Below are 26,395 nucleotides of genomic sequence, written 5' to 3' on the forward strand. Positions count from 1 at the left end.
CATGAAATGTGTCTACTGTGTGGTGTGCTCAGCTCTGTCTGTGTATTGTTTGTATACCTAACAGATACAGTGCAGAGGATGGGGAGGTGGAGATTTTGGAAAATAAGCTGCTGATTTTGCTTCTATTATAATATAATCTTGGGGTGGGGGGTGATTATTCTTGGCAGGAGGACAGTGCTGATTTGAAGTGCCAGCTCCAGTTTGCCAAAGAGGAGGCTGCACTGATGCGTAAGAAGATGGCTAGACTGGGGAGGGAGAAGGACGAACTGGAGCAGGAGCTCCAGAAGTACAAGTCCATCTATGGAGATGTGGACAGTCCCCTGCCTACCGGGGAGGCAGGGGGCCCACCCAGCACCAGGGAGGCTGAGCTGAAACTTCGTCTGAAGCTGGTGGAGGAGGAAGCCAACATACTGGGCAGAAAAATAGTGGAACTGGAGGTGGAGAACAGGGGGATTAAAGCTGAGATGGAGGATATGAGGTGCCAATATGAAAAAGAGTGTCTCAGCAGGGACCACATTTCAAGCATTCCTACCTCGCCCTACGGCGACTCCGTGGAGTCAGCCACGGAGCTGCGCAGGCACCTGCAGTTTGTGGAAGAGGAAGCAGAGCTGCTGAGGCGGTCGATCTCCGAAATCGAGGATCACAACAAGCAGCTAACGAATGAGCTGAATAAATTCAAGTTTGAGCCAGGCCAGGAGCCAGGCTGGTTGGATGACGCAGCATCCAAGTGCGGTGGGACCTTGCAAGAGGAGCTGAAGTCAGCCAGGTCACAAATCAATGAGCTGAGCGGGAAAGTGATGAAGCTCCAGTATGAGAACAGGGTCCTGATGTCCAATGTCCAGCGCTATGATCTTGCCTCTCACCTGGGCCTGCGCACTTCCAGCCCCAGGGATAGTGATGCTGACAGCGATGCTGGGAAAAAAGAGAGTGACAGCGAAGATGGTCGTCCACCGCAGCCAAAGAGAGAGGGGCCCATTGGGGGTGAGAGTGATTCTGAAGAAGTTTATGAGAAGACATCAGGTTTTGGGAGTGGGAAGCCATCAGAAATTAGTGACCTGTGCTCCACTGAGCTCATGAGAGTGAAAGAGGACACCGAGTCTTTAATTAACATCAAACGTGAGGCTGAGCGGCTTGAAAGGACGGTGGACCGCCTTATCACTGACACAGACAGCTTGATTTATGATGCAAAAGTGCACATAACCAGCAGCCCATCCACCGAGCAGGATTTCAGAAGTGGTGAGGAAAGGGGAGAAGATAAGCATGAGCCAGAGCTTCTAGACACCGTCAACACCAGGATGAAAGCTTTCCGGAAGGAGCTGCAGACCTTCCTGGAGAAGGTTGATCACATTGGAGAGGGCCTTAAGGAGCAGATGGAGGACCTCTCCCCTCTTCCCCATCTCACAGAGTCTTCCAGTTTTCTATCTACAATGACATCCATGTCCCGAGACTCTCCCATTGGTAACCTGGGGAAGGAATTAATCACTGACTTCCAGGTAGGTCAGCCTCTTATTTGCCCTCTTTCTGTTTTATCGTTCTCTTTCTTTCTGGCATTGCTACCTCAGAGCTAATTTTCCTCGCAGCTGCTTTGTTATGATTTCAGATCCGCAATGTATTGAAGTGTGTAATGTTAAACAAACACTTTATAGGTTTTTTTTCTTTTATTTATTTGCACAACTCCTTTGATTCAGAGGCGGTTCCTCATGGCAAAAAAGCTAATCCACTGGTGTTAGAGAGATCTGTCTTGTTTTTGTCTGTAACAACAGTGTTGCCCCCATGAAAGAGGAGATTAATTAAAAAAAAAATTCTGAAGAATGTAAATTAGAAGCCTTGCTAAGAAATGTGAGGAGGTCTTTATTATGCTTTCTTGTAAAAGGGTCAGGCATGTTCTCAAAAGCCTTGCCAAAAGAACCCATCCAAATGCAGTTTTCTAAGTGATGTGTTTTAAAAAGCCTGCTTACAGCTCACTCCCCTAACCGAGCAGCGGGTGAGAAGCTCTGTAGCCAGCGAAGGACTGCCTTGCCTAAAGCGTTGCCCATGGGCGCATGTCTAAACTGCCACAACTGCCACACTGGATATGGCTTTTCTGCACAGCACAAGTAAGGAAGGAAGAGCCTTGTGTCCCATATCCTTCATGACTTGTATGCTTGCTGTTGGTTTGACTCATGCATCCTCATTGCATGCGCCTCATAACCAGTGTTTGCATTCTTTTTTCCTCTCTTTCTCTTTTTTGCTTTTCAGATGTTTCAGCCCATCATTTTGCTCATCCTCATTTTGGTTTTGTTCTCTTCACTTTCTTATGCCACTGTATTTAAGTTGTTTTTTCTGTTCACGCTTTTCTTTGTCTTGTAGTTTTCCAGTCGTCTACCTTACCCATTTTTGTTTTCTTTATTCCCTCCTGTCCTTTTGTTTTTTTTGTTATAAACCGCCCATGCACCTAACAGTCCAAACTGAGGGATCAGATGGAGTGGCAGCTCAAACAAGATCGTGGAGAGGAGCAAGAGATTCACCACCAGCGAGCCACCACCGACCCACACCGCAGAGCTGATGGAGACATTAAACTCTACAGGCCAGGAGACAAGGGCTGTTTCAGTCTAGAGGTCAGCAAAGCAGCCCGTCTTACTCACTGCCTCCTGCCGCCTTAGCCAGGAGATGAGTAACAGAAGCCAGGGGTTGGGGGAGTAAATTGGACCAAAATCAGCACCCCTGTTGTGAAATTTGTGGTTGATCTTGTTTGCCCCTTGCAGTTGCAGAGAAGCAAATTGGTCCTGACTTTGAATTAATCACCCTGTTCCCAGTAGCTTTGCTAAGGGTAAAAGTACAGCTCAGGGACCAGCTCCAGTTGAGTATAGAAATGAAAGATCTCCAGAAGTTGTAATCCCTGATGTTAGATCATGCTTCCAGGTTTCACCTTGGTGAATATTTTAAATCTGGAAAGTCTACAGATAGAGACTACTTTGCATTTTGCCTGGCAGTAGTCTGCACAAGAGCGGGTTTGATGCTGGTGTGCGTGGTGATTCTCAACAGGGAACACAGCACCCTGCAGCTTCCAAAAAAGCTTATTTAAAGCATATTCTCCATTGTTTGGGTTGTTGAGTTCTTTTCCATTTGTCAAAAACATCTGTCAGTTTTTATTTGAACCTTCATCATGCAGAGGCCATGTGTGCCTCAGTAAACATCTCCTTAGCTGCTTTCTCATGAACATAGGTTGTCCAGACACTGCAATTGGTCATGAAGAAAACAAGTTCTAATCTATCTCCGTAAAGCCAGGCTTTGAGCATTGAAAAACTTTTCTGCTGGCCACTGGGAAGCCAAAACCACCTTGAAACTGTGATAGTTAGAGTAGCTTCTACTGAAGGATGAGTTTTAATATATTTTTAATTCTAGAGACGTGCAGAAGACTTAATATATCTGAAACTCCTAAATGAGTATGGGAAAAGGGGACTGCTGCCTGGGATAGCTGGGTTATGTGAGTAAGCAAAAGCAAGAACTAGAAGGGGTAGCTACCAGGGCAGCTGGTAGCCAAGCAGAACAATGCTGTATTGAATATCAAATGGAGAGTGACCCTTCATCTTAACACAGGTAATTTTTTGCTGGTTTTGTTTGGTTTGGTCTAAAGTATCTTGACAGCACAGAGTTTTGGTAGTATTAGTATCATGAATTTGCTCAGCAGCTTCTCTTCTAAGTTTTCACTTTTCACGGTAATAATGACCTCAGGAAGGATATTTGATAAACCCAGTCTCTCAGTGAAAGGTAAAGTCATTCTTCCTCAGTGGTGAAATGGGTAGATTCAGCATGGATCCCTTTGCAATAAGAAATCGATATTGGTGGATAGTTATGGCAGATTTTCTGACCCCAGCAAATGTTTACAGTATTTCTGTTTAAAGTCTGTCATTTATCGGCTCCCCCTTATCCTAGAACAGCCTTGTTATTACATTAAAGCCTATATATGTAAGCCCTCTATTAAGATTAGGGATTTGGCTAACTTTGGCACATCTTTTTTTCCTCTCCCAGGATGGGATGATGTGCAAACTATGTACAGCAAACTGTGCTTAAATAGAGGATGGACCGTTTTTACACCATAGCCTGACAAGGAACAAGTCAGTAATTATAATCAAAGGTAGAGAATAGCCAGTTTAAGACCAGATGTGCTCAAAATATGGGTAAGGCTAGGCCTGAAATGGCCTAACTTGAGACAATGTTGAGGACTAAGGTGTTTTTCAGTCACTATTACTTGAGCAACAAAGAATATTACAGTGCTTTATGCTGAAACTTTTCAGTGGATAGTCAGCCTGTTGAAATCTTAAAATCCGTAGTAGTCAAACACAAGTGAAGCAGAAAAATTCTCAAAACAATTTTATAATGTATCATTTTTAATTTCATTATTCAATTTAATTTCATGATTTAACATAATTTTTTAAAATTTTTTTTAATACACTGCACTAGCAAAAGCTACTAATTTTTTGTGCCAGATGAATGAGCAGGAATAAAATACTATTCAAATACCAAAGGGGTTTTTTTTAATTACCACAGAAATTTCAAATGGAGACTCAAACCTTATATATGCCCACAGCAGGTATAGTTACGCATGAGTCTTTATCTGCTTTAACTTATGAAGTGAAAATATACACACTGGCCAATGGATAACACTGATTGATGATCTTGTAAATGTGTATGGACTTTCAGCATGAAAACAACACATTTCGTTTCACTGAGGCAAGTGTTTTCTCTTTATTCAAGCAAACCCATTTTTTTAAATTTAGTTTTTTCTAAGTTCGAATTTTAAACTAAACTTTTCACAAGCAATGCTGGGCAGTTTCCATTTAGCCATTTCTTCTATTTTTAAAAATGAGCATTGTGGGAGCCTAATTGTTTGATTAAATATAATAAATGCAGACAGACGTGCTTGAAACTACCCTGTAGCCTAACTGTAAACATCTGCCTTTGTCTGGGCTTTGCACTGCAGTTGTTAATGCAACAGCATTATTAGAATGTATTTGCATGTTAAGGAGATTGGTTAGAGTCCCTGACCAAGGGAAATTACATCTTGAAATTGCCTTAAGAGCAGGGCTTTGTTTTCTTGCTGAAACAAGCCATTCAGCTGCTGTTGTGGGAGGCTCAAGCCCATTGGGGTGGATATTCAATCCATTATTCATGATTTTAGCAGAGCTGCATTATGGTGGGAAGGGGAAATAATTCTTTACCATCCAAAGAAAAAGCAGGTGAACTAATAAGAATTGCCTTGACTAAAGCAAACAGAAGAACTAAAAAAGGTAATGTTTCATGGAGCAAACATACTATGAAACCACTGGGGAAAATGGTAAATAATTCTGGTGAATTTTACCAATGGAATATCCAATTCTGGTGAATTTTACCAATGGAATATCCATAAACGAAAAGCAGCTTCCTTAAGTAGTCTGCTCCTATTTATTCAGAAACAAAAAGACATTCTGAAGAAGAAAAATTTCATTCTTTCAAATGACCAAATATGGTTTGTTACAGTATTTGATCCCTGATGCTCTAAATTGGAGCTGTATCTCCTAGCTCCATTCCTTCAAAAGATAATTCTGCCTTCACGTTAGTAAGTGTGTAGCACCAAAGGCAAAAGCACTCATCTTTGCATTTCGGATTTGTGTTATTTTCATACCTGGCTTTTAAAGACTTACACATTTATTTTTCTACAGAAAAATGCCACAAAATCTTTGACACTCCCAGGTTATGGCAAAAAACCCACCGAAGTGAATTTACTTAAAAGGAATGACATGTCACCAGAAGAGAACGAAATCAAAAGCAGATAAGCTAGAGAAAGTGAGAGCACATCTTAAAAAACAAGTTTTCCATAAGGTCCAGTAATAAAATAGGAATAGCTCACACTGAAGAATAGTTTTTTCTAGGCCATTTTTTACCTATTTATCAATTTTCCTTTCTTATTATGCCAATAAGAAATGTAAAACATCTCCATTAAGTTAATACCTGAGTTGTGTGCACCAACCCAACTCACTTTACCACCTGCTTTGAATCAAAACCTCTGTATGGATCCATTTTGGACATAGTTGGAGAATTTTGATCTATATTTTGAATGTTCTATTTTTTAACTGATGCTTCTGTTCAGTTTTCCTAATTTCATGCTTTTCAGCTGGGTGGCTTTTGCAGCAGCTTCTAGCCATGTGCAGAAAATTTGCACATCCATTTCTCTGGTTGAAGATTTTGTTTTCCTAGAAAGGAAACAGTGAATGTTTTACATATTGTGACTTTTCTTTCTTCTGGGAAAAAAACCCCAACAGTCCAACAACAACCAGTGAGGACTACATAGAAAGTAGTGTGTCTTATATCCACTATTCCTCCAGTGCAAAATTGTGGGAAGAAGGAAGACAAACTGATGCTGTTCCCACCAAGATTAGGAGCAGCAAGAATAACTTACTTTGATGTATTGTATTCTTTCTTGCTATGTAAGATTCTGTAAAGGTTGACAATATAATGGCTTAGAAGACCCTTTATGATGTAAATCTGGATATTTGAGTCCTAACTGAACTCAGTGAGACTTTGTATACTATCCATACAATTAGATGGATTTTTAAAGACTTGGAGCAAAGTGTTCTGTGTTTTCCCAATCTCATAGACTTTCCATATAAGCAACAGACAAATAACTGCACAGCTGCCTATTGTACACTAGCAAATGGAATATGTGTCATCTGTTTTCAAGGGGCGAGGAGAAGAGTACATCTTCAGAAGCAGCCTCTGAGAATTCAATTAGATGTGTATTGCATGTAAAAAGTATTACAAAGGGCTCTGAAAGTTTTTTTCTGACCTGATTGGTTGGTGCGTGCAATTATCAGAAAAAGTATCAGTTTCTAAACTGTGTGGTCAAATGTAAGGTCCAAATATCAAAGCATTATAACATAGCATTAGAGGAGCAACATAAAATATTAATCTTTTTACTTCCTTGGAATTGCACACAAATGCTGGAGACTATCATTTTACCCTTCCTCCTCTGGCCTATTTTGTTTGATCCCTCCTGAAAAAAAAAAAACAAAACAGCAAAAGAGAAATATTAAAAAGAAAGATTCCATGAAATTTGATGTTCACAGTTGTTGCGTATAAATTGATTAAGTTTGCAGGCAACTTGAGATTGTAATTAGCTATGGTAAAATGGAGAAAACAGTCAAGTAAAACCCAGTCATACCTGGTGGATGGGAATCATGTAAAAACAAGTCATGGCAGAAATATGGGATTGTGTGAGCTGGTAAGTAATCTGAAAAGCTGTCAGCATTCTGAGAGGGGCAGAAAGGGGTCAGTGCAGTGAGAGAGCAATGGTGAAGTTCCCCAGGTGTGGATGATTTTTCTCTGCATATCCTCGTGAGGTAAAGACTTCAACATGTATTACCTTGTTCTGGAGTGATAACAGCTGAGATAAAAGTACTGAGCAGAAGGATTTGGCAGTGGCTGTCCAAGAGGCCAGGAGTGGAAGTGTATCTGGTAATGCCATAACTGAGATAGATGGGAAAATGTTAGTTGGTGTTGAGCTCTGGATGAAGTGCAACTGTCTCTGTGGTCCTGTGGTAGAGTAGCTTGTAGTTCACATTATACTGTGTTTGTATGTCTCGTTGTAGTGAGTTTGTGTCTGTGGTGTCAGTACTTCATGTGGTGACCGTGGCATTCGGGGTGTTTTCCGTTCATCGTGTAGTGCATTCCTAAATTAGAACAAAGGAAACAAAGAATGGAAGTTAACAGGTTATCAACTTTTGTGTCCATTTTGTAGCAGTGTTACTTTCCACAATAAAACAAAACCACAGTTGTGCTACCCTACAGATTGTATGATAGGGGACTGATTTCCACGTACAAACATACAAACATCCATCAGTGCAGCATCAGGTACATTTTGTACTGCATACACAAATATCACATGATACATTTCTATATATTCTTCATTCACAATCCAGCAATGTATTAGGCACTTAAGCAACCTTATCTCTCATATGAGCAGTGCAAATCCCAATGCTTCTAGTTGAAATGACATTATATATAATTATAGACTATGAAGAGTCCTCAGGTTGGCCTAGAAGGAACGAAGTGTGCAGCTCTGCATTCATAGTGACTTTTCAACATGTTTGCTGTAGCACGTACAAAAATGTATTGTCCTTAAAGAGGCAAAGCAGCTGTGAAATGATTTGCACTTAGTGTGCATGTAATAGTCGATCTCTCTTTATGGTAAATTTAATCTTGTAATTCCAACAACTGTCACATAATCCTAGCTCCCAAGTTTCCTGAAACTTAATGAGAACATTTCCTGTCAAACTTAATGAGAACAAAACATAGAAAGTATTAAGATTAAAACAGTATTGGACCTGAAAGTGGGGATACTTGACCAGACCTCAGGCTCACATAGCTTATCACAGTGAGATTTTCATAATAATTATTTTGAGCAGAAATCACAGAATGAAGTCAACTTGTGCAGAGAGCTCTCTTGTATCTGAAGAAAGGGACCTTCTATGCTTAGTTGGTTTAATAAATGCTATCCCACAAACTGCCCAATCAGAAGTGTTGCAAATGAATAATTTGATTCAGTTATGTGCATTAGATTAATCTTTTGCAGAGGTGTTAAAATTTTACAGCTTGTAATTATCATAAAGAAATGCACCACCAAATATAGGTAATCCTGTAAATAGGAGTTCATCTGGCAAACATCATTCATAGTGCACTCTCTCAGCTATTCAAGTGTAAACCCAGAGCAGAGGCCTGAAGGGAATATCCAGTATGTAACACCAGCATCCCAGCTTAGCTTTCAGAAGAAGCCACACAGGAAATTCCCACGCATATTTAGGGCATTGCTATTTATTTGCACACTGTGCTTTGGTTTTAACTATTGATAACCGTGAGTTGTGCAGATGTCTGTCCTGCAGTTCTTTTCTTTTTTCCTTTTTCTTAAACCACGGAGACACATTTTCTGCTAAACCTATTCCTTTGTCCTGCTGATCAGCTCAGGGATTCCCCTGTTTTACCTGTACAGAATGTATCGATACAGGAGCTTCAGGCTCAGCTTGAGCAGGAGACAAGACTTCACCGAGAGGAGCAAGAAAAGTTTACTGAAAGGATCATTCAGGTAAATACAAAACCCACCTGCTGGGAGAGACGCATGACCATGGCGTGTGACGTGGACCTTGTTTGTCAGGACTTGGGAATGTGTGTCCTGATGGCTGTGCCTGTTTGACCTCATTCCAGTAAATGAAGAATCTGGAATTTGAGGAAATGCAAACTCAAGCCTATTTTACCACTGTGAATCTGGCTTCTCTGCTTTCTTCCCTCTGTGGAGGAAGTCATGGTAGAGACATGAAATACCGCATGAAGAATTATATCAGCCCCTTCAGCTCGCCGTGAGCTGGGGAGAAGGATGCTTTTGATCTCTAGGTGTGCAGTTTGGCACTATGCCCTATTCTGACTCCTCCTAGCCCAAAGAAAATCGAACACTTCTCCAAAGTCAGAGGAGTCATCACACACACGTAACTGAGACACAGATCAGGACTTTCTTGTATTTCTTGTACCCCATTCTTCCAACCTTCTTGTTAATATCTGGTGAATAAATCATATTTTTTACATGGGCTCCCCCTGCTCTTTTGAAGGCTGGAACAGATTAGTCAATCGTTTTGTGGTCTCTAGCTCCTAGAGTGAAAAAATCTGTTGCTAACTTTTGCAGGCTGTTTGGCTCTTAACTGAAGTTTTCTTTTTAAATTTACTTCATAGACTAAACTCAGCAAAATTGTTGCATAGTGTAAAACATTCTTCCTTGTGCCAACTAATCTCTTTAGGCCCAAGTGGTATCTCTCTGTTTTTTCATAACTAGCTTTAATTTCCAGTTGATGTCCACTGGAGCAACCAGTTTGAAGGCAACCAGTTAATTGATTTCCTTCCTAGTTGCCTTGGCCATGAAAGCTTTTTGGAAGCTATGCCTGCCTCCTAAAGTTCTTTTTTTTTTTTTTTTTTTTTGCAATTGCTATCCTTTGAAAAAGCATAATACTCTATGAATTTGCCTCCACTAGAGTCTTTGCAAGAATTTGTGTCCACAGGGAATTAGATCCTAACAGCTTGTAAAAAACAATGAAAAATGCAGCAAAATCAAAGCTAGCTGTTTATGTTGACAGCCAGTAGAAACAGAAGAATAAAAATGTCCTCTGGATTCTTCATTTTTTTTCCAGACTATATCCATCCGGTTGATAGTGTTCGTTTTTTATCACCTACCAGGATTTCTGATGGAAATGAATCAGATCTTTGCTGTGTTTAACCATAACTTCATTTGGAGGAAGAACATGCATCAGCATCAAATCTATTTATTTCTTCCTGTAAAAATTAAATTTAAAATTAGCTCCTTTTTTACTATTTCATTTTTAGGAATGTTTAATGATATGAAGTTAATGTGTGATAGCAGTGTACAGTCTCCAAGTGTTATTAGGAGTTGCATGTATGCTTTTCAGGCCATTATAGCTAATCTTGTTCCAGGCTACTTTTAAGCTTCATTTAAAACATGGTTAAGTCAGCAACTACTGTAAATAATTTTAATTTAATCAGGAACTTTTTAAGACATAGTAGCGTAGATGCTAAAAATTTGTATTATGCCGGAGCACATCATTTAGATGGCAGGCAAGTCCACAGTAAACCATCTAGTATGGACTAATAGCCTGTGTCAGAAGCATCTGAATATTGCTATGAAAATCAAACATGTATTTCCTAGCAGTATTTATTGCTAGGGAGTCCTTGTTCCTGAAGTATTCTTTGTTCCTGTGTGAACATTGTTTGTTGCAAGGGTGTGTTCCAATGGTTTGAATTGTTGTGGTCATTAGTGTACTGTGGCTTTCATAGATTTCATCTATGGAGCTGGTCAGGAAAGGGAGAGTCTGTTGTTGTACAGAATGGAAAATAGTGGAAACTGGCATCTGTAAGCAGTGACTCTGTACTCATTTTCCATCTGCCTTTTCTTCATTAATGTGAACCACAGCTTGATTGAAGTGGAAACATTATCTCATCCATGCAGAACATGAGATGTTGTACAACTAACTTGTACAAGTGTTGTTGGGTGCAGGTCATGCCATGGTTTGATTTTGAACTATTAATGGAGAAGTCACATTTAAAGAATAATGTTTCAGGTGGCCTTGCGTTGGAACAGGTGTAGTTATGTGTCCTCTAAAGAGCTTTTCTTGGTGTTTTGATGTACTGAAGCTGAGACATGTTGAACGCTGAGCTGCAACCTATTCCTGTCTCTTCAGTTCTGTGTGTGTCCAAGATACAGTAATATCAGAATGAGAAACTGTTTACTATAGTATCATTCAGATGCCTTCAAGCATGAATTGTGAGAAGTGAGGAGCCAATAGTTGTATGAGAGATACTGGATATGATTATTTCAGAAGTTTTGCTCTTCTAGAAGGAGAGGGACATGTAGCCACAGAGGAGAGGACCAGTCTGTGGCTGAGAGGGAAGAGGCAAACTAATATTTCAGGTTGTCTGAAGGGCAGCTGTGGTCCCACCTCCAATGAATGTCTGCAAATGCATTTAGTAGGTGTGGTATGTGCAGCAATGTGGGGTGGTGGCTATGCTGGGAACCTACTACAGAGATACAGTCAAGAGAGGGAGGAAAATACGAGTGGTATAAACTTTTTAACCAGCATCAGAGCTATTGTGCATCTTTAAAGTAAATATCCAATTTCACAGCAGGTTATTTGCATACGGTTGTCTAAGCAAAGTTTTATCATCTGTTATCGTCTTAATTTCCTCAGCAGTCCTAACTGCTGAGGAACTTATTGAGCCAAACTCAATAGCTACTCACTACTGATAAAATTAGAGATTTCAGTCTCACCCAATGAAGTCCTGGAGACTGCCCTGGGACACCACCCCATTGACGTGGTGTCTGTCATTCCATTAAAGCTGGAGGAGGAGCACATGCAGACCCTGCGGAGGAAAGACTTGGAAGTGCAGAGCTTGACTTTGCAGAACAAACTGGAAGAGAAGACCTGGAGTCAGGAGAAAAGTCTACTGCAGCAAGAACTCAGGCATTTCAAGCAGGACACCTTTCTCTTGTATGTCAAACTGAAGTGGCTGCTGAAACACTGGCGGCGAGGCAAGCGGATGGAGGAGGAAGGGGAGGACACATTAGAGGTAACTGTCCCACCTGAATAACCCAAATGAATTACAACCGGTGGAGTACTGGGATGACCCTTCTTTAAGTGTAGACTTTAAATATGAGGTGGCATCAGCAACTTCATAATTGCACATAGATTGAAAGGGGATTCAAGTTAAACACAAAGCTTTTCTTAAGCTGGCTTGTGCTAAAGTGTATCCTGCATGAGATGTTACAGATCACCCATCTTTAAATTGAAACCCTTAACTGGTACAAACATGTGGCCCTGAAACTCTCTCATAGTAAATGAAAATTCAATTGGATCTCAAAGATATGAATCCTGAATAATTTTTTGGAAAAAAGAAAAACGTTAGCAAGCTGAGGGAGTCAAATCTGTTTAGATGGGTTGAGTGCTGTTGTTTTTCTCATCATGTGCACAGTGTGTTCCTTACAAAGCATTCAGCAATACAGATGGAGGGAAACTCTGTTTTCATGTTGGCAGGAGAATTATGCAGCTTCTTGTGGGAACTTAGAATGAATCATTCTTATTTGTTCCTCTTCTTCATACACGTCTATCACTGTCAGCAGCAGTACACCAGTTGCCATCATGATGATTTTCCAAGTAGAGACTAAATCAAGATCAGGAATTTCAGAAGTACTTAACAACCTGGAATTCCCAGGCTGACATACCTTAGCAGAGGTGTGATTGCCCTCCAACCTGCACTGTGAAGAAAGGTGCTGCTCAAATGTGTTGAGTTCCAAATCCATTTGATTTGGAAATCTTACCCAAAGAAAAAAAAGTATGTTAGAAGTGTTTGCCCATTCTGACATTTTATACAAATTCTTGAGAACAATAGATCTGTTTTGCAGGTTCATACAATTCTGAAACCATTTGCTAAGCAACTAAGTAGTTTTACTCAGTATCTCTGATCCTTTTGTATCTACTGGTTTTCAGTGTTTGCTGCATTTGGCAGTACAAGTAACCTTTCAGGTCTGGTAGGAGTATGCTTAAGTTGAATACTCAATATTTTGTATTCTTAGGTAAGGGTAGATGAATATCTTTGCATTTGTCTGTTGTTAATATGAGTCAGAAACAAGAGATGAGTAGCTATTTAGAAATAATTTGCTTCTACTTTACTTCTGCAGTACTAATTTGTTTCTATGTAAACTAGCTTGTCTTCTAATACAAAAAGAGCTTTCCTTTTTTGGCTGTTTGGATTTTTTGACTGGTAAATTTATAATCAGTCCAGCTCTAGTCATTATTGGAGTTGTGTTTTGCTAACACACTACTACAGAAAATAAAGTGATAGATTTGGATACCCCCTGATCTCCATATCTTCATCAGAAAATACACCAACGTCTTGTATAGTTTTTCATTAATGTGTGATGGATTATATCCATCATGCTACATAAGACCCATCTTCTCAGCTGCATAGATCTCCTATTTAGCAGGCCTGCATAGCATTGTGTTCACATATGCAACATGTCATATATCACCCAAAGATCATTTCTTTGATCATATCACCCAAAGATTAATTCTGTAGCTTATAGAGTTGAAGTCAATATATCCCACCATGGAGATGCACGGGAAGAGAGTTCCTTCCCTTAGTCCTTCAGTAGATTTATGTCCCCAAAGGTAAATGGCAAAAGAATGTTCACGTGTCCCCTCTCTTGCATTTTAGGTTGAGCACCCTGAGGCCCTTCCAGACTTTGGCATTCAGTCTGAGCAGAAGGTGAATGATGCAGAGCGAGAGGAGGAGGAAGAAGATGTTGTGTTTCCACTGACAGATTTCTCCCAGCGTCCCACCATGGAGAGCACTGATCGTGGACCACAGCTGCAGACTGCAGAATTACTGCAGCAGCAGAAGCAGGTAATACACCATTTATATATCTTGCCCTGGGAATGGATATTGTAGATTTTCCAAGGGAGATCATTTTTCTGTGCTTCTGTGTTAAACCACCTAAAATCATACTTGTAAAAATACTTCTAGGTACACAGCAATTACAGTGGATTTCATCCATTATATTGATATTTAAATTTAATCAAAAGCCACGTGGTTACTGTTCTGTTGGCAGATGCTATCAGTGAAAAATCCTATTTCCTCTTGTGGCTGTTTGCCCAGAAACATCTATCAGTATGTGATGGTTTGCAGAATTTACATGCTCATCTTGTCTGAACATATCTATTGTATTCTACTGTCAAGCTTTTAGCAAGAAGATGTGTTTTATTTCCTTTAAACAATTTAAGAAACTAGCACATGCATTTAATGTTTCCCTTAGAGATGATGGGAAAACAATGTAAAAGTTGCTTCCTCTCACTGGGCTTGGTTTTAAAAGCTTGAAAGAAAATCACGCTAGCTTTTCCCTGGCATCTCCTGTGCCCTGACTGCGTGTCAGAGCACTGCCATATATCCTAGCTTTTTCCTTTGTGCATTTAATATACTAGCAGTCCTACCAATAGTAATAGCAAATATTCAGAGAAAGACCTCTTATATTTTTGAAATGGAAACTGTTCATATGAAATTATTCTGTTACATGGAATTATTTGCAACAATAAATAGAATGGAGTGAGAATTCTATGTAAAACACAAATTCAATGAAAAAAAGTCTTGAATCTTTATGCCTTGTGTCCCATCTCTATTTGGGCCATTGGCTTGGGAGCCTGATCCACAGTGACAGGTCTCAGCCAAATATGTACTCTCCATGACCCCAGTACTTTGCTGGAGTTGCTGCAGGACCTGGGGATTGTGTGTGTCTTTGCATTTCAGTGCTTAACCTTGAATTCCGCAGACTCTCATGATTATGTACAATCTGTTTGTTTATTTTCTGTATGTTGTAGCAGGCAACAGTCTCTGTCCTATAATAAGGTGAGGCTGGGAGATGCACAGGCTGTTTTGCAACCCACCTCTATAGTTTAAGATGTAGCTTCAGTTAGAATTTTTGTTTGAATAAAAACAGTAGAGACCTGTGGTCTTTATGCTGCTTCATATTCTATTTTAAATATATATACATTTTTGCTTTCATTTTTCATTGTGCTAGCTGACAACTCCATTCTCTAGCTATTAGTTTCTGTGAAGTGTGCTACCAAGTTAGTATTCATTTGATCAGTTTGGCGTTTGGAAAGGTTCTGTCTTGCTGGTCACACAGACCCCATCGCTGTCTTCCTCTCAGGAAGCTCTTCTTTTGTAAAGGCTGTAGAAGGCCATGGAAGAGATACTCTTAAAACATATCATTTATTTGCATTCCATCTGTAGACTGATTTAATCCAGGATTAGTAAAATAAGTATAAACCAAAATGCTATCTCTTTACAAACTCTGTCGTGTACTTACTTTCCATATAGATCTCTTAAAATGACCAAGAATATTCAGAAAAATTATGTCCTCTTGGAATTAATCGGTGCTTAGGCATTAATCTCAATTAAGGTAGCAGAAATGGGCAATAGATTGCTTATAATTCATTTTGATATACATTGTAGCAGTTCCAGCTAATCTTGCTTAAAGAAATGATCCATAGGACCAGACCACATCTTAGTACACCTCATCACAGTGAATAGTGCATGATATACAAATGAACTTGTGAAGGTAAAATACGTGTCTTGCTTTCCAACCAGGAAAAAGTGTTATTTCAACACTGCAAGAATGAGTGAGTTTGCTAAATATTTCTCATTTTAAGCACTATTTTTTGTTTTGCCTGCTCATGCAAGTACATCTTCTAACAAGCACTGCTGTGCTGAAAAACACACAGAGTTTTGGGGATCTTCTGCAGGTTCCTTAAGCCCACAGCTGGAAAAAAACCACTTATACTGGGAATTTGGAGTGAGTGGTGCAGCTGAAAGTCTCCAAGGTTTGCACCTGCCCAGGAGAACCCAAAGTTACTGGTTCTGTCTTATAAGCTCCAAGATGAAATGCATCAGCACTTGTTTCACACCAGGAATGAAATTTTGAGATAGTCTAGGAGTGGCTGGGATAACTAGGTCAGAAAAAAGAAAGGGCTTATGGTAACTTGAGGTTACCCACATTTATTTTTAACATTTACTTTTAATATTTAATGGTTTGTATTTTCAGCCAGCACTCTTGCTGCTGACTTTCTTACACTGACTGGAAAGTGGAATTGTTATGAGAAAAATTATAAGCCTAGAGGCCTTAATTTCAACAAGCAACCTTTAATTTTATATTATTATGATTTGAGATACTCAACTGGATGGAAAGTACACATCTGACTTGTCTAGGATTTTTATGTGGCCAGGGTGTGGAGGGATGAAGTCATGGCAAAGTGGAAAGGTGAGAAAAAAGATTAGCTGATGAGAGGCAGAGTAGATGGAGTCTCTGAGAAGGGTCAATTCATCTTTCTCTGCATGACATTGTCCCTTGGCTGGTAGCTGGAGCACATGGCAGAAAGGGTCAGGCAAGGAACTAGTAAGGTTAAGAGCCAAGCTGGAAGTCTGGTCATGGGCAGGAGATAAACAGGTAAATTGGGCTGGTGGCACAGCAGAGAAGGGCTTGCTGTTAAGTCAGTTCTCCTATGTGTACAGTAAGAGATCAGAGAGAACAGCCTGTGGAAAAAGGACGAGCTTTGGTTCAGTTGAATAGAAAGGATGAAATGCTTGTTGCATGGTGTAAGATCAGGGGAGTAAGAATAAAAGAGTTTACACATCTGTTGTCCAGTGGAAAAAGCATTAAAAAACAATACAGTAGTGTAGTTGCTGGGAGAACTGTCAAGAAAATCCCCAATTAGACCTCTTTGTGATCATACAGTGTTTGTTTTCAAAGTTTAGCTAAGAGAAAAGCCCAAAGGAATAGTCATTAAGCCCTAAATATACTACAATGAGTTGCACCAAGATCCAGCTTCCCTTTTGCCCAGATTTGTGATTGGACAGAGAAAATACACAGTATCATTTGCTGTTTAGGCTCCTGACCTTGTGTTTTTAATTGACTGCTCTATTAAACTGCTTGTAATACCAGGCTGTGGCTAAATTCTTAAGTGAAATACTCAAGTGAAATTCTCAGAGAAAAAACAATTGTGATTAAAAGCATAACCAAGCTGCAAGCAGTTACTCTGGTCCAAAACTTTTCTAGAGCTGGAGACTCCCATTTCTGTGATTAACTCAACTTAGTAAATACTCCAAAGTCCTGGAATTTAATTGCGATTTACTACACAAAGTTTTGGCTTGTTGTCAGCTGCGGAGCTGTGGATACAACAAGACTTTAAACTTTTGAGAAGCTTTTGTAATTCTCTTGTCTTGGATCAGTTGTGAATCAGTCATATTTCTCCAAGCTTTAAATTTTAGAAACTGTTAAGGTACTAAAGAGCCATCTCCTTGCATGGGAGACTGTCCAGGGAATCACAGACATGCCAAATTTCTTCTGCTGTACAACATACCTGAAAGGAAGGGAAAGATTATAACAATATTTGTTGTGTATTTACAGGACTTATTCTTATGCAGAAGCTGTTTGTCCATTTTACCAACAGAAATCTAAAGCACGTCTAGATGTTAATCTTGTGTTTCAGAGCATATTCTCTTAAAAGTACTTTGTCTATTCTCCAAAACCCCTCCAGTTTGGTAAAACAGCAAAAAATTAATCTCACAGGCCTCTCCGACTTCAGACTGTAAATACAAAGTTGTGCAAAAGAGACTTCTCCACAGGAATAAAAAGTATGTAACCAAAATTGGATTTATATTGGCAAGGTACTTAAAATCCCAGCAAGCCTGGGAGCACCTGGTGTACTTGTCTCATAACAGTGACATTGATGTAATGCCTCTAGAAATAAGACATGCCCTCATCCCAGTAGGCTATAAACCTGCAATGAGGCTCGTTTGGTTCCTTTATGTACTAGCCCAGAACTCCTTTCTTTGCAAAGCAAATTTTATAGGACTCTAAAATTATCAAATGTGTGCAAAGGAATGAGAGATGTAGCTTGCTTTAGTGTCATTTGGTTTTATTTTTCTTCTGCCTCATTTCCCTCGTAGAGCCTTTAGACTGTTTTGCCAGAGAAAGGTTTATGCAGCACACCAGAAAACCGAGAACATGGCTCTTGAATGAAAGTACTTCACAGATATTTGGGGTCGGGGTTTTCAAAGAGGATGAGACCAGATTTTGATGTGTTCAATACCCAGCAGCTCCTGTTGTGACACTAAGGGCAAATCTTCAAAGGAGTTCTTATTCTGATTATTACACAAGGGGCTTGAGATGTTTGGAGAATTTAGCTTTAATTAGGTATTAGAATGAAAATTCATGATGGAAACATAAAATCTCATTGCATATTGAATAGTAGGTGATCTTATATGCATGATGGATACTGCTGCTGTATAGTAGGAAGCTGCTAATTGGCATTAAATGTTAATGGAATTAATTCTGCTTCTGTGGGTGTGTTTCTTACAAAACCCTATGTTGTACGCCATCACATTTCATTAGCCCAAACAGATTATACATCGGTCAATGAGCACCTGCAGTTATTTCCCTTCACCTAGCATATTTTTGCTGATGTATCAAATAGCTTGGAAATAGTAGACCACATTTTTTTATTTTTTAAAGAAAAAAGGCACCATGGTATGTATGATTAGTAATTACAAAAAGTGGGTGAGGTGGGCTCAGTGATGCCAAAAATCTGATGAACATATGAAACCATCTTAGTTGCCTACATAAAATTTTGTAATTATTGTCATTGGAAAAAGCACAAGAAAATTATTAGATCTTTGCATACATCTGCTTACTTGACTTGTCTTCAAAGAAGTTCCCTGTGTAGTTACTTTGTGAAACACCAGATAAGAGGAATTGCAGGAAGCCCTTACTTGGGAAAACAAATAAAAAATAAAATCAATTAGACTATCATCCAAGAATCAAGACAGCTAATTTGAGTTAGGCCTTCCCAGGGAAGTTAACACATTTATGAGAATCAGGTGATTAAATGCTGAATTTGTTGAGTAAACTTTCCCACTTTTCTGCTTATGCTGTGTCTGCTAATCAAATATAATTTTCTTTAAAGTATTTTCTATTCAGAATAACTTGTCAAATACAATCTCTGGCTACTCCTCTGGTCTTTCAGAGGCTCTTTGGGAAGATTTGATTTAAATTTTGGATAAATAAATCATGTTATATGTTCTGTTTCCTGATTCAATGACTGCAAAAAATGATGGAGAACCTTTTCTTTTACTCATCTAGAATGAAGATGCAGAAAACATTTTTTTATATTTAACATAAAAATGGCAGGTTTTGCAAGTCTTCAGAGAATGTGCAGAAAGTAAATGCCAAAACTAAGAAAAGAAATTAGAGATTTGAATAAGTATACATAGTGTCACCTCTGGGCTAGACTTCTAATTTAACTCCATTCTTGGCTTCTTGCTAGTACAAGAGCACAGACAACATTTTCAGTATGACCATGAAACTCTCAACAAGACATGGATAGGGGTTTGTTCTTTGATCCCATCTACAAGAGGAAAAGTGACCTGCCTGGCATTTGTGCCTTTGGTACCAAGAAGGGTGCTGCTGCAAAGCTAACCTGGGTGCAACTGCCTGGGGTGGAGCAGAAGTATGAAGTACAGACTAATGAAACACCTTAGCAGAGATACTCAAAACCTCACTTCATTTCCCAGAAGATTTTATCTTATAATGCAAAAGCACTGAAAATTAATGCCTTTTCTTTATATGTGGTTTACAAATATTTGGGATTTGATACTGAGCAATGACCGCATGTATGAGACATTTAGCTATCCAAAAACCCTCAAGAATGACACTCTAGCTTTCATTTACAGTATTAAAAAAGAAATTATTACAGATGTCCTCGGTCTAGACAGATGCTTAGTGCTTTTTTCAGGGTGGCTTAAGTATCTTTGACTTTCATGAAGCATCAGGACTAGGACTAACAAGAACTAGAATCACAGAATCGCAGAATCATAGAATCATTTAGGTTGGAAAAGACTCTTAAGATCATGGAGTCCAACCCTAAACCCAACACTGCTCACCAAACCATGTCCCAAAGTGTCACACCCACACATCTTTTAAACACCTCCAGTGATGGTGACTCAACCACTTCCCTGAGCTGCCTGTAGACAGAGAGGGCGTTGCTATTCTTAGTTTTCTCATGCAAAATTAGCCCAGGCACTTTCTCTTCTATGCAGTGGACACACACTCATTTTTCCTCCTAAAAATGAAACTAGAGATTAAAGCCATCCAATGACAGCATTTTGTTTGCTTTGTTGTGGCAGGCAAGCGAAAATCGGAAGCTCCTGAATGCTCTGAAAGGTTTGCTGGATGACTTCCGCTCGGAGTTGCGGGATGAGGAGCGCGAGCGCCAGGGGCTCCAGCAGCAGTATGCCCTGCACAAGGCAGCCTGGGAGGTGGAAATGACCGAACTGAAGTGTCGCCTCGAACAGGTAACACCCCCTATGCCCCACACCTGTGAAGAATGCCTGAAGTGCCTAATGAATAAGGAAATCTGTGACAGACAGGAAAGAGACTATATTTTTGCATTTTACCCTGGTGCCTGAAAGCTCCCTGCTCCCAAAGCCTGAGCAAACCTTTGCCTCTTGAGTTGCCTCTTGGATTTCCAGTTGTCCCAGTACAAGTGCCCATGTAGTAGGTACTGTGTAATGTCACTGAGGACAAAGGAACTGAATCTTTTGCTGTATTTTCTCAGAAGAGTTGGCTGGTAATGTATCAGCTGTGGTAATGAGACATGCAGAGAGGCCTGTATCTATTGAAGAGAAAAATGTCTTGATGTTGGCATGCTAACAATTAGCTTGTCACTGTGCCTTGGCACATAACAGCTGTGATATGTAACGCATAGGAAAGAACAGAGTGATTTAGTAATATTGAAGTGATAGATCAATATATTAATATTAAACTAGCTATTCAAAGCTCCTGGTTAGAGATGGATGGTACCCCACTGAAGAGAGAACTCTAGCTACTTGCCATTGGGATACTGTTAGAAGTGTTTCTATAAAACCTGGTACCAGGTGCTTCAATGTCACGTACAGCAGTTCACAGAAGATGTACTGTTTCTGAAGCAGCATGAAAGCAAATCAGCAAAAAACCCACAAGAATTAATTTCCAAAGCTGATGACATAAAAGCTCTTATTTTCCACATTGAAGAGTGGAGGGGTGGGAGAATTAGTACATTCAGATCTTGAGAAAAATTGTAGAGCTTCTCAGCAGAAGGAAAAATATAATAAAAATATTCACTGTTGGGAGGGTGGTACATTTAGCATTTAGAAGGATTTACTGAACGTTAGAGGCTCACTATGACGCACAGGATTGAGATGTGAGTGCTGCTTTTCCTGCTCAGGTACTGTGGGCTGCTTTCCTGGAATGAAGGAAGAAGCTTTCATTTTTAGCAGTCTCCTCTCAACAGATTCAGATGCTCAGTTCTGCTGCTTCTCAATGCACACACGTTTCCAAACAACGCATCACTTGAGAAAGGAAACAAAATCAGTTCCCATTTTCACTCCTTTCAAAATATCTCGATGATAGATTTACCTTAAGCTCGAGATGGCAACAAAGAACAAAACTTAGGGAAAGTCTGACCATGAACTGCTGATTTAGAGCTAGTGTGCTTTGCCTTTGTATGGGCAATAAACTTCCAGGCTGCTGCTTTGGCTGGTGTTTGGCACCAGGACAACTCAGGGAGAAGGAAGATTTGAACTCTTCTTTCTGGGGATTTTACCAGGCTCTTTGCTACCTCTACTGCTCCACTAGTCATAATAATATAACATATGGTAACTACTGAGCTTTTGCTTTTTACATTTTTCCAAGCAAATGAAAAGAATGAAACTGGTCAATATTTCAGACATGAAACTGTCTTCTTTAGCCAATTCCCCACAATTTCTATTTCACAGTAAAAGCAGGTCTCTAATGCAGTAGCAAAAAGATAGCACACCTTTAACCAAATAATAGTCAAGTCTGTCAGGTTTGTGTGTGTAGGAGGACTTCTCATGATGCCATTTTGTTGTGTTGATTGGTGGTGATGAACCCACCTCCTGCCACAGGTTTCGCGTAGAGCTGCCAACATCCTGACAAGCCTACAGAGGATCAAGGTGTGTCTAGTCTTCACTGTTGTCTTCACTGCTGCTGTTTTCCACCTCTTATATGAAGCAGGAGGTCAATTAATAAGAGCCTTTTCTTCAAGAGAGTCAACTCCTTGTTAATAATCACTGGCAATGGTTTTGCATTTTGATGACTCAACTCTCTCTGTATAGGAAAAAAAGGGAAAAAAAGGAAAGAAAACTCTTTTGATATGAAAGCACTGCATATCGGAGGTGACAGTGTACTGTTGCCTGCTGCTTTGGTGTTTTGGCACTGCAAAGATCATTAAAAATAAAATCTTGTATGTCAGAAATGCATGTACATCTTATTTGGCAGAAGGATCCATAGACATTGTTTTTAAGATAAGAAATAATTAGATTTCTCCCAAAATATGGAATTGTGATAATGCTGAGGCAATAAAGAATCACAGTAATCCTCAGCCTCCAGCTGGACAAGTGAAAAATCCCCATATTCTGGGAATTGGAAGATGAGAAAAGTTTGGAAGACTTGTCCAGCTTCAGGATGTCTGGGGGGAATATAAGCTGTGGTACACATGGAAAGGCATCTGGTCACCATTATCGGGTTTAAGAAAGTCACATCTAAACTTTCATGCTAAGGAACCATCAAATGACCTTTCCTCCATGATTTGAACTGTTTTGTCAAAACAGGCAGAAGCGTGGTTCTTCTTTTCATAGACACCAGGAACCGCCTCCTGAGTATAAAGACACCACCTCTGACTGGAAAGGGTTTTAGGTCCCAAATCACTGAACACCAGGAAATTACTCTGTATCATTGTATACTTGCCTTGGTTTTGAAATCATCTTTATACTTACAGACTTCTTAAATGGGGCCCAGTCCAGCACTCTGGTGTGGGTGAGCCTGTGGTCCAGCACAGGATGACTTAGCATATTTTGGCAGCTTGGGCATGACCCTCGAAGGGCAGCCATACATTCTTGGGATATCACTATTCTGTTCTTGCTTCCCACTGCATCTCTCAGTTTTCCTGCCTTTTGCAGCACCACCACTGGTTTTGTTTGCTGACTGAAAGGCTAAGAATTTGCCCAGTGGTAGTGAAGAACTCAGTGATGTAAGGGGAGAGAGAGAATGAGTCTTGTTGAGGTCAAAGATTTTGCTATTTTTTTGAGATTCAAAAAAAATGGAAGGAATTTGTTTTATAGAATAATCATACACACTATTTATTGCAACTGAGCATTTGTTTGCCTTATAGGTTGCTTTTAGCATTTTCATGTTTCATACCAGCTAAAGAATTTATCACAGGCATTGGTGTGTCTTCACTACTTAGCACGCTAGCCAGAGCTACTACTGCACGTGTCAGCATTCTCCAGGGGGTAGCAGAGTGGTAAGGTTGCATCTGCACTCCAGGCTGCTTGTATTTACCCCAGACACTCCAGCAACCTCCCTTAAGAGCTCCTTTTGCAAGATGAGAAGTCTGCAAGGGCATTAAAGGTCCTTGAAAGAAGATTTACATGTATCACAAAGAACAAATCCTAAACAGCCCTCTGTCAGGCTTAGGTGTAAGGAAACTGTAGAGTTTACTTCATTAGTCCCTTATTATTTTGGCTGATCTCAGCTCTGCAGTGACACTCCTGAAATTCATGATTATTTACTGTCACAGTTACTTCGTAAACCCAGCAGGAACTTGCAAGAGCAACAGGGGGTGAGCCACACAGAACAGTAAAATTAAAACAAGCACACAAAAGGGTGGGTGGCAACGTTGCTGACCCTGGCTCCAGCGCCAACTTTGGCTCCTGCAGCCCCATGAAATGGAGTTGAGAACTTGTGAACAGGCAGAGGAAAGATGTAGCAAGGAGCAAGAGGCCATTACCTCAAGATAGCGGTGAGTTTGGAAACTAGCAGTGATATTTTTACATATTGCTGAACTAACATGTGAGCAGTGTGTAGAAAGGCAGCAAAGCTTTCTAGCTTCCTGAGGAGCTACAATTCCAGGATGGTGTCTCCCATCATGGATCTTCAGCACAGAGCTGCCTCTCCTGGAATGTTCTGTGTTTTCGCCCCATAGCACCTCCGGTCTGCCATCAAGCCAAGAAGTTGTGTGCAGGACAGCCTGTCACACACTGCTGTGGGTGCCACAGATTTGCACTGAAGAAATAGGAAAGTGTGAGAAAAGTAGTGTCATGTCGATTTTGTTAAAATAGGGTGCTGCTCCTTTAGAACTGATTTTTTTTTTTTTTTTTGTGGTCGGTTATTTGAAAACAACTGGGCTTTGGATATTAGTGGTAGAGGATGCAGCTGTTTTAAGATTTCCCTATCATTGCAAGTGGCTATAACAGGATGTTCTCTGCAGCTCAATACAATTTTAAATGACTCAAGCAATGACCTCTTGGTCATTTATTTGGGGAGGCTGTTCCAGAGACTAGTATCACTCCTGAATCCAATCTGAACTTCCCTTTGCTCAGAAAGTTTGAGCTTATTTTTCACATAGGGCAAGGTGAAGGTGTTGTCCTTCTCTCTTGCTAAAGGAATATGTTTCCCAGCAAACCTGCTGCCTCACCTTTTTGAGGACAACTTTAACTCCAGAGGAGGAAATGAATTTTCGCTTCTTTTCACTCCAGTTCACTTGCAGAGCCAGGGAATGGAGATGCATCCCATTCTGAGTCACTCACATATCTAGTGAGTTGTCAACAAGAGGTCTGGCTCCAGAGATAAATTCTTCACTTACTTGAACTTACACAAAACCTTTGAGCACTTTTTCCCCCCAAACAACAGTCCAGCACTGGCCCAGGTTGACCTGAGAGGTTGTGCAATCTCTGTCCTTGGAGGTTTGTCAGGATCCAACTGAACAAAGTCCTGTACAACCTGGTCTGACCTCAGAACTTACCCTGCTGGAAGCAGGGGGTTGGACTAGAGACCTTCTGACACCCGAACGAGCCTATGTTTTCCTATGGATCTATTACCTTTGGCCAGCTCTTCTGTTTTGATTGAACTCACCCTTGAGCATGAAGTTGAAGAAGGGAGGGAAAGGTGGCATCAGGTGGCCCTTGAAATCAGTTCAGGCACCATAACCTGCAGAGACGGGGGGATGATCTTCGTACATCTCCTTCTGCTGCTAACACCCTCCCTTGTTGGAAGGTGGGAGGAGCTGTACAATAAGACCATTGCTGAGGGTCGTTCTGGGAAAAGTCTCTTCAGTGGTACCCATATTCCCATCAGAAAGACCACAAATGATGCCTTAATAACATGAACTCTTAGAGCTTGGGAAATTATTCTCTGTAGTTTTCACTGTCTTGGTTTTAAAACTTTTCTCACATTGAACGTATCTGATAATTTACTGAGATCATAAGATCCAAGAATTGACATAATTCTGCCATTTCCTTTGTGGAGTTAGGTCTTTAACTCAAATCCATTGTCAGACACAGGCTTTTACCATCAGAAAGTTTAACATCCTACTAACATTTGACTTTAATGCCAGCTGGAAGGGAAGAGCGAGAACACCTCTGGAGAAAAAGGCCTCGCTTCTGATGCAAAGGGAGCTTTTAAAAGGGAAAGAGAGGAGCACAAGAAGCTTTTGGCTGACAGTCACAGTGTGGTGATGGACCTTCGCTGGCAAATCCAGCACAGTGAGAAGAACTGGAATCGGGAAAAGGTGGAGCTCTTGGACAGGCTTGATAGAGACCGGCGAGAATGGGAGCGTCAAAAGAAGGAGCTGCTCAGGCGGATAGAGCAGGTAAGGAGTCATCTTTGGTGAGCAGTGGCTGTTTGAAAGCATGAGACATTGCACCATTATTGCGCTCAGGCCAAGGTCAAGAGGCTGCATTAAAAAGCAGCACAGGAACAGTTAGAGTTCCTTGGCTACATCAGTGTTTCTCATGCTACAAATCTATTTACATACACAAGGGAGTAAAAGGAAAATGCTCATAATCCCTATAAAAGACCACTTATGAGAAATCAACTCCAGGTTAAAGGCCATTTCCTGCCTCATTTCAATTAACCTGAACAGTCTTGGTCACATTCTGTTTGAAAGCTTTTGTGCATCTCTTTGTGCTAAAACACTCAGCCTACATGCAGGGTTGTTCAAGATTTGGTATACAGCTTCCTGCCAAAGAACCTGTTCATCTGTGAATTAGCCACCAAAGATGCAGCTGCTGCAACTATTCAGTCTCAACACAATTTTTTTTCTCTAGCAAAAGAACACAGGAATTAACATGAAGAGCCCTAACTGATAGCACAGTTATCAATACTAAATATTCAGAAGAGTATCGGTCACATGAATTTTGTGCACACTCTGCTGTCATT

The 26,395-nt window shown here is 40.3% G+C and overlaps 1 protein-coding gene across 15 annotated transcripts in view; it reads left to right on the forward strand.

Annotated features, from left to right (window-relative positions):
• The window catches only part of MTCL1 (microtubule crosslinking factor 1), a 103,062-nt gene that overhangs the window by 60,205 nt on the left and 16,462 nt on the right, over window positions 1–26,395 (forward strand). For 7 of the 15 annotated variants that reach the window (XR_010430970.1, XM_064656636.1, XM_064656677.1 and 4 more), the window contains 7 exons: window positions 168–1,493; window positions 2,442–2,597; window positions 8,975–9,097; window positions 11,908–12,138; window positions 13,783–13,971; window positions 20,305–20,472; window positions 25,572–25,826. Coding sequence is in view for 14 of the 15 variants with exons in the window: in XM_064656636.1 (XP_064512706.1) it covers window positions 168–1,493; window positions 2,442–2,597; window positions 8,975–9,097; window positions 11,908–12,138; window positions 13,783–13,971; window positions 20,305–20,472; window positions 25,572–25,826 (2,448 nt within the window). In the remaining variant the exon portion in view is untranslated. The remainder of the gene's footprint in view (window positions 1–167; window positions 1,494–2,441; window positions 2,598–8,974; window positions 9,098–11,907; window positions 12,139–13,782; window positions 13,972–20,304; window positions 20,473–25,571; window positions 25,827–26,395) is intronic. The other 8 variants (XM_064656670.1, XM_064656710.1, XM_064656744.1 and 5 more) reach the window with 4 other exon arrangements.

Source organism: Pseudopipra pipra, chromosome 1 (genome assembly GCF_036250125.1).
Source record: "Pseudopipra pipra isolate bDixPip1 chromosome 1, bDixPip1.hap1, whole genome shotgun sequence".
NCBI lineage: Eukaryota > Metazoa > Chordata > Aves > Passeriformes > Pipridae > Pseudopipra > Pseudopipra pipra.